This window comes from Nematostella vectensis, chromosome 10, assembly GCF_932526225.1.
Source record: "Nematostella vectensis chromosome 10, jaNemVect1.1, whole genome shotgun sequence".
In the NCBI taxonomy this organism is placed as follows: Eukaryota; Metazoa; Cnidaria; class Anthozoa; order Actiniaria; family Edwardsiidae; genus Nematostella; species Nematostella vectensis.
The window spans coordinates 5,844,074-5,860,034 of record NC_064043.1 but is presented as its reverse complement, the minus strand read 5'-3'; the positions used below and the strand labels follow the sequence as shown (position 1 = coordinate 5,860,034).

Sequence of the window (15,961 nt, the reverse complement as noted above, 5' to 3'; positions counted from 1 at the left end):
TTTAAAATACCACAGGGAGCCGTTATCACAACGAAAAAGTACTTTTGAGAATTCGCAAAAGAAAATCATATACAAAGAATCTTGTTTTCAATTTTGTTTTGTTGCTGCTTGCATACAATGAGTCCTCTATCTGCATACCTTGTTTTAGCAGGGGACTGTTTTTAGCCTTCATCTGCCAGCCAAAAAATCATAACTTCCTATACATTTGACTGTAATTTGCTGTTATTATAAACTTTTTGAAATTTTAGGGGCTTTTTCTGCAGATCTATGCTAGTGAAATCCAGGATAAGGGCAAGGAGCTAAATGAGTAATGAAAAATTAAATTGTGATGCACACTACCATGGCACTATCAAAATCATGCCAAAAATGCCAGTGTTGAATGCAAAGCATTATTAGTCCATGTTTTTTACAACTTTTTTTTATTTCGGCAGTTTCTACAATCTATTATCTTCTTCTATTTCACAAAAGTAGATGTCCCTGAAACTAAGAATAATCCTTTGCCTCTGACCATAATTGCCTACAAGCAGTACCTAGATGGTGGAACTCTACTGACTGGAAATAGATATTCAACAGATATTCTTCACTTGGGCATAGTTTGTAAGCAGACTGCTATAGTGCATAGGGGTCAACTTGTAAGCTAGCAGACATACACCCTCTAGGCAGAACAAATCTTTTTTATTATTATTAAAATAATGAAATATTTGCTGGTATTTTAATATGTACCCCTATCACTCTCCCACCCCTTTTTAAACAAATTCGTTGAATTTGATAAATCTTAAATAAGTTTGTTAAGTGTTCATGTATACCCATGGAATGATTTGAACCATGGACAATAATTCGATTTTGTATTGTACAATCTAGCATTTTATATCACAAAACTAATGAGCATGGTAAATCATTTGCTACCACTGTATTTGTTCTCTTGACATCTAAAACTCCCTGGCAAGACCATATTCCTAAAATTTATGCCTCTTGGTCTTATTGTCTAATGCATTGCATTGCATTGTCGCAGCTGTCATGATGTGGTTGGTCGTATAGGGTCATGACGAACTAAAGAAATCAATCTTTTCACAGCAACCATCCATTGGTTTACCTTAAATTAAAAAAGAGGACATTAAACAATGGAGGCACAATTGATTTGCCTTATATTGCATGGTATGTTGAAAGATTATACTGCATAGGCATGTTGTAATTAGGGAAATAAAGGTTGAAGTGGTATATGATGTATGCTTCTTGAAAAGCAGAGTACATAGTTTTGCTGAGGTTTTGAGCATCAGCCCTTCATTGAAAACATACAATGGGCATAGTACTGGAGCACTTCAACACTATGTTGATTTATTTGCCTTAAATTTTATTGTGATTTAGATAAATTCAGCATCTTCACAAACTCTCTCAAGCTCAAACATAGCACATTTTAAAAGAAACAGGTTACACTGGAGGTGTTTTATTTTCTTCTTTTTTTTTGCATTGTCAGTCTACCAGACAGCATTTGGTTACAGTAGCGAGGTTAAGCAGACCAGTGCTAAAATAAAATATATTGTAAGAGCGTTCTGCATACCTCAGCAACATGATCCACCATGATAGATACATGAATATTATGAGCTTCCTCTCCTTGGCCATCATCCAAAGCTGTTAACAATAAGACAGTCTCAAGTGAGTACATTACTGACAGAAGGTTTTTATAACAAGAGGGACATACAAGTACTATATTTTGCAGTACAGTATAATTTTAGCATTAAGAGACCAGACATATGATATCTGATGGGTGAATAACAAAAACAACAAAAGTCCCATCAACCATCAGCATCTAATGGTCTATAAAACCTTCTAAAACAAAACAGTTATTACAATAGTTACCTTTTGCCAATTTGATCATCCTTGTTTTCACTACTTTGCTTAGTCTGCCACCCATCCACATCTGAGACATTATTTTCAGTCTCCTGGTAATGTCCTTGGAGATGCGATTCTAAAGAATTTGATAAAAAAATATAAATGAATAAATAAGTCGTAAGGTAATTAAATGGCAATCTTATTGACTACAATTTATGGTCTGGTGGGTAGATGTACATACATCAGTGAAGGATCTTAAAGGTTATGCCAGCATCAAAAAGGACAATGGAAATAAGGATGTTCATGCAAACTCACCTCTATGCTATTACTGTATTTCTGGATAACATCTTCTAGAGCAAACATAGTAGCCTCTAGTCCTTCCTCGTCACCCAAATTATCGTCTGGGTCATTTTGTAAAGGTGACAGGCACCTTGGTGTATTACCAGCACTAGAAGACATAGGGGGTACAAGGCCTTGACCCTGTGGAGGTGTAGGGACTCTGGAGCTGACTGGAAAAGTTGGAGGAGGTGGCGTTACATGTCCCACTGCCATTTGTGTTGGGGTCGCAGGAGCGGAATGCGCTAGAGGTACAGGACTGCTGTAGGTGCTGTTGTGGTGGGTCTGCAGTGGTGGTGGTGGCATGGTTGATGCTGGACTACTATAGATGTTGTTGGGATGGGGCTGGTGTGGAAGCATGGTAGTTGTGGGTGGTGTGGCATAGCCAACTGAGGTATTAACCGGCACATTTCCATTTGGCACATGTAAAGGGTGGTATGGTAAAACAGCTTGTGGTGGGGTTGGTACAAGTGCAGTACAGGTTGAGCCATTTTGAGCAGCATGATGCATGGGGTTATAGATCTCCTGTTGGGGTTCATGAGTGCCTATCCCCTCATCAATTTCTGCCGTGGATCGGATGCTAGTATGAGCCTTGACAGGTTCAAATGCATGACTCTTTAGTGCAATCAGTGGTTGTCCTATATGTGTGGGTGCTTGAGGTGATGGCACAGAAGGTGCTGTAGTAGAGGGTGATCCAACTGTTGTAGGCGATGCATTGATGGCTGATGGGTGTGCGGCTTGGTAGGCTGCAACTGTTGGAATTGCAGTGGTGAGGGCTGGAGGTGGGACTTGGTTTATTGGTTGGGTTGGTGTGTAGTGTTTTGGAGATGGAGGAGGTGGGATCCTTGGAGATGAATGAAGGCTCAGCCCTGCCATCGCTGTAAAGTAAAATATTGCTGAATATACAGAGTAAAATGGCAAGGCCACAGGGGAGCGTCTTATACCCCCTAGTGTCAAGCAGACTTATATCCTCCAATTCGTCATACTCCCTAAGATCTAAGCGCGCACATAGTGTGGTTCCGGGTCGCACGGACCGTTTTTCCAAATTCGTCTCAGCGCAATATGCTGGGGATTTAATGTTATTATGAATTATGTATGGTGTAATGTATTTTGTAGTTAGCTGACCCCACCGGTAATTCAGTTGTAAAAGAACTGCAAACGGTTGAAATAAACGAGCATTATTATTATTATTATTATTATTATTATTTTGTATGGGGCATTTATGCAGTATTGTAGAATCTAGGTTCCACTGTAGATGGAAGAGATCAACAAAATATGAAAGTGTCTATTGTTGAAGCAAAATTATTGTCTGTCTCAAAAAATGGCTGAGTTCAAGTCATGTAGTAAAGCAGTGTGATAAAATACTCTTAGTATGGGGCAAAACAATACCACTAAATTCATTGTGGATCAAAATGCTATTACATTCTCTCTGGTATCTCTTTTGCTTTTCGTACTCGGTCCTTTATTTTCAATTCAAGAGTAATTTAAAAATTGTAATATGTATAGGTAATGCATGAATAATGCAAGATTCCCAAGGCCGTCTTTCCTCTGCGGCTTGTGTTATATAATTTAGTTTACAACAGTGATATTGACTTTATGAGTATACTCATCAATCTATCAAGTACTCACCATTCGTAGCATCGATACTAGGGTATGAGGGCGGGTTTGGGGGATTTATAGGTTGTGGTGGTGGAGTATTCCCTCCGTGTAAAGCTTGTTGGTGGGAAACTCTTTTCCTCAAGTCTAGTTTGGGTCTTGATCCCCCTGATTTGTTCCCAGAAAACGCAAAAGTCGGTGGATCATTCCATCCCCTTGGTGAATCTCCATTATATGCCAGAACAGCACTCGCAGAAGCTGGAAACAGAAGGTTCATAGCTCAATAAACACAACACAAAACCGTTACTGCTGTCGCCTCGTTTTTCGTCGTCGTTGAAGTCGATGTAAATTTCGTTTCCGTGCTCAATATTAATAGTGGATTGTTTTCTTCATTCAAATCGGTTGCCGACAAAAGAAAGGAATGTGCTTTAAATAATCTGGAATGGTTGAGAATATCGGAATGACGTAAACTCTGTTAGTCAACAAAGATATCCAAGTGTTAGCGAACACGTCAGGCGTAAGGGGGTAACAAGAAAGAATATTCGAATGAAAACAGAAAATCATTCGACCAAATATGATTGATCATTGGCTTAACTAAAATATCAAAGCTTCCTTGAAGGTAAACGCGAATAAATTGCTAAATATTCAAAGTAAAGTGGTATCAAAGAAAGAATTCAATACCACAATCCGCCATTACTGATCAACCCATGAGTTTTACCAAAATACTTGCCTAGCATTGTCTCAGTTGAAAGTCTGTGGCGAGAAAAATGTTCTCAAGGCCTTCCTTAGTGTCTTAGTAAAATAGAAATCAAGCAAATCTTACCGTTCGATCCCGGATCAACCGGCATCTTGTGATCGTAGCTTGTGTAATTTCTACGCAATTCTGACGTGTCACAGCTTCGAATTCCTATCGCGCCCCAACGACGTAACTACGAGCCGGAAAACGAAGGCACGAATTGACAATCGGCCCTTCGCACTTCTTCCGTAGGGACCGAAAGTAACGATTTCCGATCGATAATTTGTCGGGATAACCAAGCAGCTCTCCTGAGTTGAGTTCAAGTTCCGTTCCAACAACATCCGTGTGATCACAATAACCTTTCCTGCTTGTATCGCGTGTTTGTTGAAAGGGCAAGAGTATTATGAGGAGGAAGACTCAAGATTGACCAGTCCACGTGAGGTTCAATGTTGCTTTGGCAATTGTTCCTAGTAGCCGCGATCTATCTCAATGTCTGTCTTTCTCACGATTTCACCGGTAGGTCGTCGATCAGCGTTTGTTATTTTTTTTGCCCTTCGCTCTCCATGGGTCAGTTCTTTCGTTTCGTTGTCACGATCACTGAATTTATATATATTTCCATTCCTATAGTTTCATTAACGGAAATTCGATTTTTATCTTGTCTATGATACACCTTTGGTCCGTCTCATACAAAATACAGGCATGTAAATTTCCTCCCATATTTTTTTCATTCTCTTATTCGCCTATTTATAAGAGCCTCAGTTCTTATAACGCTTTAAAATCTTTAAGAGAGTGAATATCGCTGATAATCAGCAAATGTTTTCACTGCTGCATTTGAATTAATCTTTCTAAAACACGTCACACATCTTTGTGAATAATGATTACAGAAAGAAGTATAAATAGTTTGTTATTATATATTAAAGTATAAAACTTTGTTATTCAGCTTTGAGAATGTCTTTTAGATTTTTAATCCGAATTTGTAAGAAAAATTTTATTAGTACACTTAATAGAAAAAAAAACCGAGTAGGTCATAGTGGATATATTTTTTTTAATTGATATACATAGTCAAATATTAAACATTTGCCATTGTTGGCATCAGAGTTTGCATAATAAGCCAGTTGTGTGTACTCAGATAGGAAACTTGATTTTTTATTATTCCATTTTAAATAAAGTCATGGACAAGGTCAGTGATACCAATAGACAAGAAAATTACTCACTGAAATCAATAGTCTAAAAAATCAAACTTGATGACATTTGCTTGGACCAAGTGAAATGCTGTTTGTTACTGGGAGTTGTTCATTCATATTTCATTTAAATTCACCCTTTCATTTATATTACCGCAACTGTATTTAATTTTAAGCTCATCATTTGCACAGTTATTTATCCTTATATTATCTTTTTATCATTCAAAAAATATTTTTTTTATTTCAACATTGTAAAGTCCAGTTATGAGATGGATATCTAAGTCTAATTTATTTTATTGTTAGAAACCCTTGATGAAAACGAGAAGCTTAACTTTGCTGGCATCAGTCAGATCCATTACCACTTGGATGACGACAGGGATGGCAAGGTTGACGTCAGTGAATCCGATGAGGTAACTGAAAGACAAAGCCTCACTTACGTTGTTAAGAAATGTTGTGAGACCTTTACAGTATTATGGCGTCCCTTTGGATCATAGCAAAGTAAAATTTTAATATAGGTTATTACTGCAATGAAACTAAAATACTGTATGCTTTGTGTTATTTCTGAGTGTCTTCAAGCTATGCAGTGACATTTTAAAGCTTGTAACCTTTCCTTTTCTCCTCTCCCACTAGAATGACAGTTTTGTTGCCAGAGGGTACAAATAAATGTTTTTTTTACTGCTACTTATAGTTAGAAAATGAGACAATAGATTGGTCACATAATGGAGGATGGTCAATAGAGATGCATCCTCCATTAGGGGAATTAATTAAGTGAACTAATTCTAGTGGGAGAGAAGAAAAGGAAAAGTTACAAGCTTTTAGTCTACCCCTAAACAGAGATACCAGATGTTATTGTAATGATAAACACACTAAGTGGTCCAGACATTATGTCTTTCTCAAACTGTTTATTAAAATGGACAGGATATGATCCTGAAACATCCATAACTCCAAGGAGGCAAAATGTGCATTTTGTGAATTATGTAACACATAAAGCAACGTAAAATATAAATAAAAGATACAGCTGCATATAAAAACAACAAAGATGTTGTTGGCTGGGTTTTTTGGGATAATAATATTTCGTAAAATAAAAACTCATTTGTAAGTTTGTACTTTCATTTTAAACACTAATTTTTCAAGACCATTGCTTTTGATTAACAGTTTATGAGGGATGAACTCCATCTGTCTGATCAAAATCGACACAACCATTTCCATGGCAATGACTCCCTGATCACTGTGGAAGACCTATGGAAAAGCTGGGTTTCTAGTGAAGGTAAAACTGGATGTTTTATCGTCCTATTTGGGTTATTAGCACTTGCGCTTTGAGAGGCCATGTGCACACACGTACACAGGGGGATGTGCAGGGTGAACGCGCACCCACCCTTGGCGGCCAAAAGTGGGTCATTTCTTATTATAGATTTTTAAATCCTATGCTTTTTCCATATGATACCTATGACTGCGCAACCCCCCTAGGCCAATCCTAGGTACGCGCCATGATGTGTTGCATTTGTCCTACATTTGGGTAAGATATAAATGACAATATCCTGACACCTCTCTCTGACTGTTAAGCAATATTACATTCTGAATCTGGATTGACTTGATTTGATACCCTTAATAGTCGGCTTGCAGATGGTGGGTTGTGTTTTGTTGTACATAGAGAAAACTAAATCTACTTTTTACAGTTACTTTTGACATGTCTAGTATTGCCTAGCAATTGATGAACTTTTCTTTCAGTACATAATTGGACCAGCAAAGAAGTTGTATCATGGCTTGTTGACTGTGTTCACTTGCCTCAGTACTCTGAGGCATTCAAGTCTTATGGTGTTAATGGCTCAATGTTACCCAGGTATTGTATGATACTTGATTCCACATGTAGGTACTTGTTTTATTTCTCAAAATGTTTCAAAATTAAAGTGCCCACAAAAAAAACATGTGGGGCGATGCAAAAAAAAATGTGATTCTTATCTTAAAAGGATGGAACAGGTTAAGCATCATTGCCACTTGCAGTATTGAGAAACTCGCAATGTATTAAAACCCTTGCTCCCTTTTGCGAGAAAAAAAAATATGAAATTTTAGTTCTGAAAGTTTGGTTGTGGACAAAACTTGAAAATATGCCTCTCCCAAAAACGCCAAAAATCTCATGCAATAAGATCTAGATATACAATAACAGAGATTATAGTGTTTGTTAGTAGAATACACCCTTTGAAAGAATGGTGTTAGTGCAAACGGTGGATGGGAGTTTTAAGACCGAAAATTGCTTTATGCATACTTGTTATTCATTCAAGGCCCATATTTACACAATATAAGTAACACCTTCTTGGCATGTAAATGCATTCTTGAATATAATACCCTGTTGGCAATCTTCACTGCAATTTCCTTGACTTTTTGACAGTCTGTACACAAATGTGGTTTGGCCTTACAGGTGGTCGTGTCAAACAAGCTGTGCATAGATTATGATAATAAGTAAACTATTACTACGTGATGACACTAAAGCCACACACATACAGGGTGCTTTGATATGAAAATACTTGATAAAACTGCAAATAGCTTTTGCATCCAGTTTTCTAGTTTTATTGCTTTGATATAAAAATACTTGATAAAACTGCAAATAGCTTTTGCATCCAGTTTTCTAGTTTTATTGCTTACTTAAAGGGCAGCTATAGTATATCATTTCATGAGTTTCCGTGGACCAGGGTTTGCGCAACATCAGAAAAGCGAGATAAAAACTAAGCAAGGGAATCCAACATTAAACTTTGTTAATCGCGTAACACGCGTAAAACGATTTTGCGCAAACTAGTGACATGAGAAAAGGAGATAAACAAGTTGCTTTTTATTCCTTGGTTCTTTAGTCTGCTCTGCAACTGTGAGGGTCTATTTTCAATAATGGAGAAAGCTGAGAAGGAAGGCGGGACATAATCGCTTGAAAAATGAACCGTTTTCTTTCCTATTGTTTCTTTTTCTTCACGTACTTGGCTCTCTCTTTCTACTTTCTTCTTTATAATGAAGAGATCACGACTTGCAGGCGTTAACAGTTCCACTGACTCACTAAGTTAAATGATTGATTATTCAGTCTCAAACAAGTTGAGAATTGAAGTTAGTATCATCTTTTCTTTTTTTTTCAGACTGGCAACTAAGCACAATGGTTTCCTGCACGCGGATCTGGGGGTCAAAGATCCGAAACATCGCAAGAAAATCTCTCTTCGCGCTATGGACGTCATTCTGTTCGGACCTCCAGGTAATCCCGTAAAAAGGGTCAAACAAAACGCCATTCTACTGTTCCAGGGGGTGGTGGGGGATCCTCTATCTTTTTATGGCTGGGTGTATAAACCTTCGGGAGTATTTTTTCGGTTTCCTCATACCACCATTCTAATTGCCTTTGCGTTGCGTTATGAAATTAGGGAAATCACTTAAATAGTTAGCTGTTTCTCCTGGTCTTTGAGGCGATATGTAACATCCCGGCCGTGTGCCAATCCAGAGGCGTTTCAAGGGCTGTCCATAAGCGTCATCTTAAATAACATGTCTGCCAAAATTGTGCCTAGTTTTGTGTGTGGTAATGCGATAATTGGCTTGTATGCTGTGTTGGTACTTGAAGCACATCTATCATGTAACGTCTTCCAGTTGTGGGATGATTCTGGGCTGGTTTCTGCGATGGATTTACATGGATGGGTGGTCTATCATATGGTGGAGCTGCTGAGGGCAGCAGCGGAGACCTTTTGGGGTTTGTTATTGACGTTTAGATGCATCTCGAGTTCGTTGTTTGCTTTTCTAGTCCCCTTTATAGAAAATCTTAGTTCGCTGGATCAATTAATATTTGTTCTATTTTATGAAGTGGATTTTGCCAATTGCTTGTGCTGAATTCATTAGGAAAAACTATCCTATCTGCCTGACACAATCAGAATTTCAGAAAAATTCCACCAGCTCTTTCATGGCACGATCAGAATTTCAGAAAAATTCCACCAGCTCTTTCATAGCACCATCAGAATCTCAGAAAAATTCCACCAGCTCTTTCCTTGTTTGAATCTTACCCGCCTTCTTAGCGTTTTTTATCTCACGTAATTTGTTACTGCAAATTCGTACAATTGGCTCGACGACGTGTGCTTTAAATCATTGGAGATACGTTTTCTATTTTTTTTTTCGATCTTCCTGATGTCCTCGGATTTAGTAAGTTTAGATTCAAATTCATTTTTTGGGGGGCAGGTTTTATATCTGAAATATACGAATGAGAATGACAGACAAGAGCGTTTGGAAGACCCTCTCATTATTTTTGTTGGCAGTTCTTGAGTACAATATACGGTACAGCGTATTATACACCTATTTCATATACGTTCGTTGACTATAAGAAAATGGTAAATGATGAATGCCAAACACCACTGGTTAGGGAAAACAAGTCTTGTATCTGTTAATGACATTCAGTGAGGCTAAATTAAGTTTGTAGCGAGGTCCTTGTAATGAATGAACGAATTTTAAATACAAAGAAACATTATTATTGGCCAAACTTTGTTCCATTTTCCATTCTGTTATCGTCAAACTTTTTTGAAATAGGTGTATATAGGTGATGTTGCACGCGTCGTTGCCAACATCGTTTTTTTTGCGCAACAAATGACGCCACCATTTTCGGCGTACGTGTTAGACGGATCTTTTTGCAACATCGTTTGCAACAAAATGCAATGTATCGTTTGCAACGACCTCGTTTGCATGCCCAAAACAATATGGATTGTAGGATTTGTTGCACACAAAAAACGACGCCGTGATGTTACACGGATCAATTTTTTTCAAAATTCGTCATTTTTGTTGTTGCAAGATTTTGATCCTGATTCAAAATCCTACAGCATGCTGCAAAACAAATTGTTGCGTAAAAAACGAGGCGGAAGACCATGTTACACGGTAATCGTTTTTTCGTGCAGCATGTTGCGCATCACCTGATGTCGGCGTCGTATCTATTATCTTTGTCGTATGTTTGCGCGTATTCCCGTGTCGTTCTAATAATATCGCATGTCTCTTTACAGCATCTGTTCATAACTTCTTATTATTTCAATCGTATTGAGAAACCATGGAATCTCGTATGTAACTTAACTCAGCTCAGTAAGTTCTCTGGCCTACTCGCGCTTAAATATTTCCTAAAGAACCATTATCAGGCCCTACTTGCCAATGTTTTCAACGTAGGCTTACCCTGTACATGGTCCATCGCACGGAACTGTGGCTGCCACCACAGTTAGTTTTTTTTTATTCATGTTTTTCCCAATTTGTTTATTTGGGGGTACGTCCTGCATTGCCCGTTTACGTATGACCCACATCTATGTTGTCTAATAAAGCTATTGAAGGATCAAAAAACCGTTCATCGTATGTTCTGCGTGTCACCATCGCCCGTGTCGTTTATTGATTCGCATCTCTCTTTACAGGATCTAGTCATAACTTCATGAAAAAAATCATTGTCGCCATCTTTGTGTTCCAATGTCATTGTCGTATGTCTCGTGTGTCACATGTCCGTGTCGTTCTAACTCTCGTCCGAACACATCTCTCTTTGCAGCATCTGGGCATAACTTCTTGAAGGACATCGTTGTTGCGTTCTCTGTGTTGATAGCTACCGTTGGGTGCTGGTTTGCCGTGCACCAGAAGCGACGCGCTAAACAGCAGATCGAGCAAACCATGAGAGACTTGAAGGTGTTACAACAAGCGGAGAAGAACTTTGCCGACCTGCAAGCCCGGTGAGTTCCAAGCTGCTCCGTAAACCTATCACTGTACTTTGCTCTTCCCATTTTAATCAAACATTTACTTTCTTAAACATAGCATATTGTTTGAATATAAACAATCACCACACATACTGGTACCTCATCAAATTTCAGGACGTATCATTGATATCACCATTTAAAGTTTGTAATACATTTCCCACGACCTAGCGCAAATCAATCATGTACCCCGCCAGCATTTCCAGGATTTCACAGGTAATTTTCTCTGCAACACATACGTTGGTGTTTATTCGTTGGTGTTTTGATTGACAGTTTGGCTGCCGCCGAGGAGGACCATCAGCGAGCCATGAAACAGAAAGGCGACCTGGAGACGAGGCTGCAGGAGGAGATAGACGCATCAAAGGTAGCACATACATCACGTGATCATCGCGTGCTCATCACATGATCACGTATTGATTTCATAATCATCATCTAGGTCACAAATCGTATAAATCCCCTTGGGTTTATGATAGTAAAATGCCAGAGTAGTAGGACTAGCCTGGCATTACCGTCTGTAATGTTTGTTGTTGATAGTTTGAAGCTGAGAGACTCCAAGACGCCAAAGACGGCACAAAGGAGCAACTACAGCGATTGTATATCGCAGAACAGGAATTGATGCAGGTAACAGATCACATCCAGTAACGCAATCGTTGGTGAAATACAGCAATAAGTCCATCCATACGCTACACATAGGCCGCTAGAGGCAGTTATACAAATATAAAAGTATGATCGTTCACACAACTTGCGTCCTACATGTAACGCAGACAAATCACATCAACGTTACGCGTAACACATGTAACGCAATCACCCAGCAAGCACGTCACGTCACACAAGTAACCCAGACAACCGTTATGCGCGTCACACAGGTAACGCAACACCCAGAAAGCACGTCAAGTCACACCCAACGAGGACCTGAAAAAGTCTCATTTAAGACGAAAATTTGGCAGAGTTGACAACCAGTTTTTTTAAGTGAACCATATTTTCATACTCTGGTTAACGAACACGACTATTTGGGTAATTGGTTGATTTTGCTTCAATGGTGATCTCGATAGAATAAAGACGACGGCGACGTCCGTCGATGGTTCGAAAATGCTTTCTCGCTGGGAAATTCCATATTATAAAACAAAACAAAATAATACACAATATACCTACATTTTCCAAAATAATACGGTATTTTAATATTCACAAAACCCCAACAAATTTGGTACCCCAGGTGCGTAAGGCTTTGCGCAAAGCCGAGCGCGAGCTAGAGTACCGATCATGGAAGGCGCCAGAGGAGCTTGCGCAGTGGCTGCATATTACCTACACCAAGGAGTCACGCCACTTCCAGATGAAGCGCACACAGGCTCTCAAACAGATGACGGAAGCCAAGGACGCGGTTAGTCACTTCATATCACGCTATTTGTCACGCATTCCTATCACATAACTAAGGGCGCGTTTTTTTACTCGTGGTTCCGGAATGAGAATGGTCAGAATAGAAAAAGCGCGCGTTCGTTTACCCCGCGTTCCCATTCCGGAATGGAATGAAGGCCGTTCCACCCATTCTGCTACCTGTAGCAGAATGACTCGAATGCCAGAGTGAATGAAATAATGACTCGAATGTTCAGAGTGGCATTCAAGTCATAGCGTACAGGAAGCAGAAGGGGTGGAATGCCCTTCATTCCATTCTGGAATGAAAACGTGGGATAAACAAACGCGCACTTTTTCTATTCTAACCATTCTCATTCCGGAATCACGGGTAAAAGCGCGCCCTAAGTCACGTCATTGATCGTTACATCATGTTATATACAGATCAGGTAACAAGCCCTATATAACACGTCATAAAACAATAAACGCGCCAGGTCTTGAAAACAGTAAAATATTTGTTAAATTCTTGATTTTTTTTTTCGATAAAATGGTTCAAATTTCTGTTCCTTGTCGTAGCGTTACATCGAGTCATTTTTTCTGTATTATATTTTAACATAAACATGCTTTGTTGCAGTGTGATCGGATACGGAAGAAAAGAAACAGTTTTATCGGATCGTTTCGGATGGCGCATGATCTCACAATAGACGAAGTAGACCAACAAATTCTGGCAGCCAGGTAAGACTTTAGCAATTACTATTAACTTTCTTAGACGCCGCTACGACCATTTTCCTGCCGTTTGTTACCTACCCATACTATCTATGACATGCTGCCATTCCTTCTGTCAGTCTCAGTTTTCCTAAACATTATTCCCTTCTTTCAGGGCGGCGCTGGCGGATGTCACCAACGAGATGGAGGAGCGTCAGCGTAGATGGTATCAGATCGAGGCTCTCAGTGGCCTGCCTATCATGTCAAGCAGCGCCACTTCCGGTTTAGAGTCGGAATCAGTCGTTTCCCAGGCTATTGCAAATGTGGCCAACATCGGTAGCGTTGGGACTGGACGCAAGGTTTCTGGAAAAGTCCCATTAGACAAGCATAGAAAGGCTAGCAGTGACAACAGGCCCGAGAAAGCCTCGCATAAGCAGGCAAGCGGTAAATTCTTATCCGAAAAGCCTGTGATGGGTCAGGTAAATGGCGGTTGTCATGGCGACGAAGACCTTCCGCCCACGTATTCGAGTGTGACAGGGTCACGTGTCTCCCTGGCAGAGGGCGTGGACACGAGTGCGGCGGAGACTGGTCTGATTGATGTGACTTTGTCCAGTCAAGTAGGTATGTAGTAGTAACAAGTTTAGCCAGATTTAGAGAGTCTTTGCCAGCCGCCAATAAATAAAAAACAATAGCAAAAGTTTGCCTGCATAGGGCTCAACGTCTGGCTAAAAACGTCGCCTGTGGTATGTGGAAGACAGACACTGTAGATATTGAAACCGTGTGTATCTATGGCCTGATAAAAATGGCCGCCGCGAAAAGAAACAATATTTCCTGCAAGTGTGGTTAACATTTGAGTAACATTTCGGCGCTCACCGTACAAAAAAAGTAGGACGTTTGTTCGGTGGACATGTTCCAGGTTTACAATCCATCTTTATATGCTAAGTACTTTTTCTATATCCTCTAAGATCTCTAACGGAAGCGTTTCACGCTCAGCGAATGTTCGGTGTTTTTCTGATAATCAGCCAATCAATCAATAAATCAATCGATTATAGTTCTGATAATCAATCATATTTGTGTACTGTCCAAACCTCAATAAACGTGTGAATTTCAATTTGTTGTTTCAGGTACGAGTACTGAAAGCCTAACGAACCGCGACCTGCAAGAACAAGCTGCACCTGAGAATCTAGCGCTCGCGGTTAACCCTCGCCCATCCCAGAAACAACTTGTGTTGGTCCTTCCCTCCCCCATCCCACCCCCTGAGGGGATCGCCACTACTAGCACCTCGGAGGACCCGCCTCCCCGTCTGCGAGACTCTCCGTCGGGTAACAAGTCAAAAAAGCGCCATAGCTGGTTCGCCGGTAAAAAAGACTCCTTCAGTGACGGTGAATCTTCCATCGAGAATGACGAGGAATCAAGGCGGAAGAAAATCAAGCGGCTGTGGAAACGGGCTTTGTTAAAAACCAAGGCGGAGAGCAAAAAGGCAAGAGAAAAAGGCAAGTTGCCCAGCTCTGCATCCGCCGACAAGCTTTCAAAAGAGGTGCAATCCGCTTCGAATGAGCGACTAGCCAAGCCAGCGATTTCCCTATCCAGTGAAGCTCTCGCGGCCTCTCAAACGAGTGGGAAACTAAAGTCAGGTTGAGCTTTTTTAGACCAATCAGGTGACTTTGGAAAGGCCAATTTACTGTCTTGGTCTAAAATGTTCTATAGACCGTAATTAGGAAAGGCGGCACGCACATTTAACTTTTAAATAATGTGAAAATGCTTTTCCTATCTTCTTGCGGTTGTCCAAAACTTGGAAGTGGGCTCCGTGGGTGTACAGGAGCAGGGTCTCATTTTCATTCTAGATGCGTGCGCGTCCGCTGTAACTCTGTCTATTAGATCTGAACTGGCAAATCAAGAGGCTTTTCCAAACTTGCCTATCAGAGGGCTTTTCATTTCACACAAGACACGTTCAAGCGCCACCATTTACATCCAGAAAATTGCGCGATACACAAACACCTATTTTGTGTAAATATGGGGAATAATTTTTTACATGCGGTCATTTTAGGAATTTCTTGTATATTTTAAATTGTAAATACAGATTGTACTTTGTTTTATTATTCAGCGAAACATACTGTTGTCTCGCTATAATGACTATTTGTCGCACTAAAATTCCTCTACTTTAAACTCAAAAGTTCACTGCATGACTAAATTATTCTGATATCGTGGATGTAAACGTTCGCCTTTAGAAAGTGAATAAATAGGAATATTGATTTGTGTTGCTATAAATGCGTCTAAACATTTGGGTGTGTGTGTGTGTGTGTGTGTGGGGGGGGATTGAATAAGTTGGGCGGATTACGGATTAAGAGAAAAAAATAGAGCGCAACGTCGAATTTTCACATCGTACCGGTTAACGGAACTATTAAAAGTTTAACGTCGGATTCTGAGAATCGTAACTGCGAATTTCGCCGATTGTTGACTACACGAAGGCCCTAAGAAAGCCTGATAAAGGGGCGAAACGAGACAACATG

General features: G+C 39.9%; 2 protein-coding genes across 4 annotated transcripts; one reads left to right on the top strand and one right to left on the bottom strand.

The window, feature by feature from the left end:
- Positions 1 to 656: 656 nt before the first annotated feature.
- Positions 657 to 4,744, bottom strand: LOC5522099 (leucine-rich repeat extensin-like protein 5). 2 transcript variants are annotated; one of them, XM_001641816.3, is made up of 6 exons: positions 4,586 to 4,744; positions 3,796 to 4,020; positions 2,146 to 3,044; positions 1,858 to 1,966; positions 1,559 to 1,629; positions 657 to 1,093 (listed from the first exon to the last, which is right to left on the bottom strand). In XM_001641816.3, exons 1-6 carry the CDS (start codon positions 4,608 to 4,610, stop codon positions 1,016 to 1,018), a joined length of 1,407 nt encoding a protein of 468 aa, XP_001641866.1. In that variant the 5' UTR covers positions 4,611 to 4,744; the 3' UTR covers positions 657 to 1,015. The 2 variants fall into 2 exon arrangements, with proteins under 2 accessions (XP_001641866.1, XP_032223194.1); XM_032367303.2 differs by having other exon boundaries at positions 4,493 to 4,617.
- Positions 4,255 to 15,703, top strand: LOC5522100 (stromal interaction molecule 1). 2 transcript variants are annotated; one of them, XM_048733438.1, is made up of 12 exons: positions 4,255 to 4,381; positions 5,983 to 6,089; positions 6,835 to 6,946; positions 7,408 to 7,519; positions 8,796 to 8,908; positions 11,201 to 11,378; positions 11,673 to 11,763; positions 11,934 to 12,020; positions 12,613 to 12,777; positions 13,381 to 13,481; positions 13,627 to 14,072; positions 14,576 to 15,703. In XM_048733438.1, the coding sequence occupies exons 3-12, from the start codon at positions 6,838 to 6,840 to the stop codon at positions 15,088 to 15,090; spliced, it is 1,917 nt and encodes a 638-aa protein (XP_048589395.1). In that variant the 5' UTR covers positions 4,255 to 4,381; positions 5,983 to 6,089; positions 6,835 to 6,837; the 3' UTR covers positions 15,091 to 15,703. The 2 variants fall into 2 exon arrangements, with proteins under 2 accessions (XP_048589395.1, XP_001641745.2); XM_001641695.3 differs by lacking the exon at positions 4,255 to 4,381 and adding an exon at positions 4,794 to 5,014.
- The last annotated feature ends 258 nt before the right edge of the window (positions 15,704 to 15,961 follow it).

What these genes read in the sequence shown, in the direction of transcription:
- LOC5522100 (XM_001641695.3), top strand. Translation starts at nt 4,945, where the DNA reads ATGTTGCTTTGGCAATTGTTCCTAGTAGCCGCGATCTATCTCAATGTC. An exon ending in AAGCTGGGTTTCTAGTGAAG is followed by an intron (nt 6,947 to 7,407) that starts GTAAAACTGGAT and finishes CTTTTCTTTCAG; the next exon opens with TACATAATTGGACCAGCAAA. An exon ending in AATGGCTCAATGTTACCCAG is followed by an intron (nt 7,520 to 8,795) that starts GTATTGTATGAT and finishes TTTTTTTTTCAG; the next exon opens with ACTGGCAACTAAGCACAATG.
- LOC5522099 (XM_001641816.3), bottom strand. Translation starts at nt 4,610, where the DNA reads ATGCCGGTTGATCCGGGATCGAACG. An exon ending in GGTTGATCCGGGATCGAACG is followed by an intron (nt 4,021 to 4,585) that starts GTAAGATTTGCT and finishes TTCTGTTTCCAG; the next exon opens with CTTCTGCGAGTGCTGTTCTG. An exon ending in TGGTGGATCATGTTGCTGAG is followed by an intron (nt 1,094 to 1,558) that starts GTATGCAGAACG and finishes TTTTAATTTAAG; the next exon opens with GTAAACCAATGGATGGTTGC.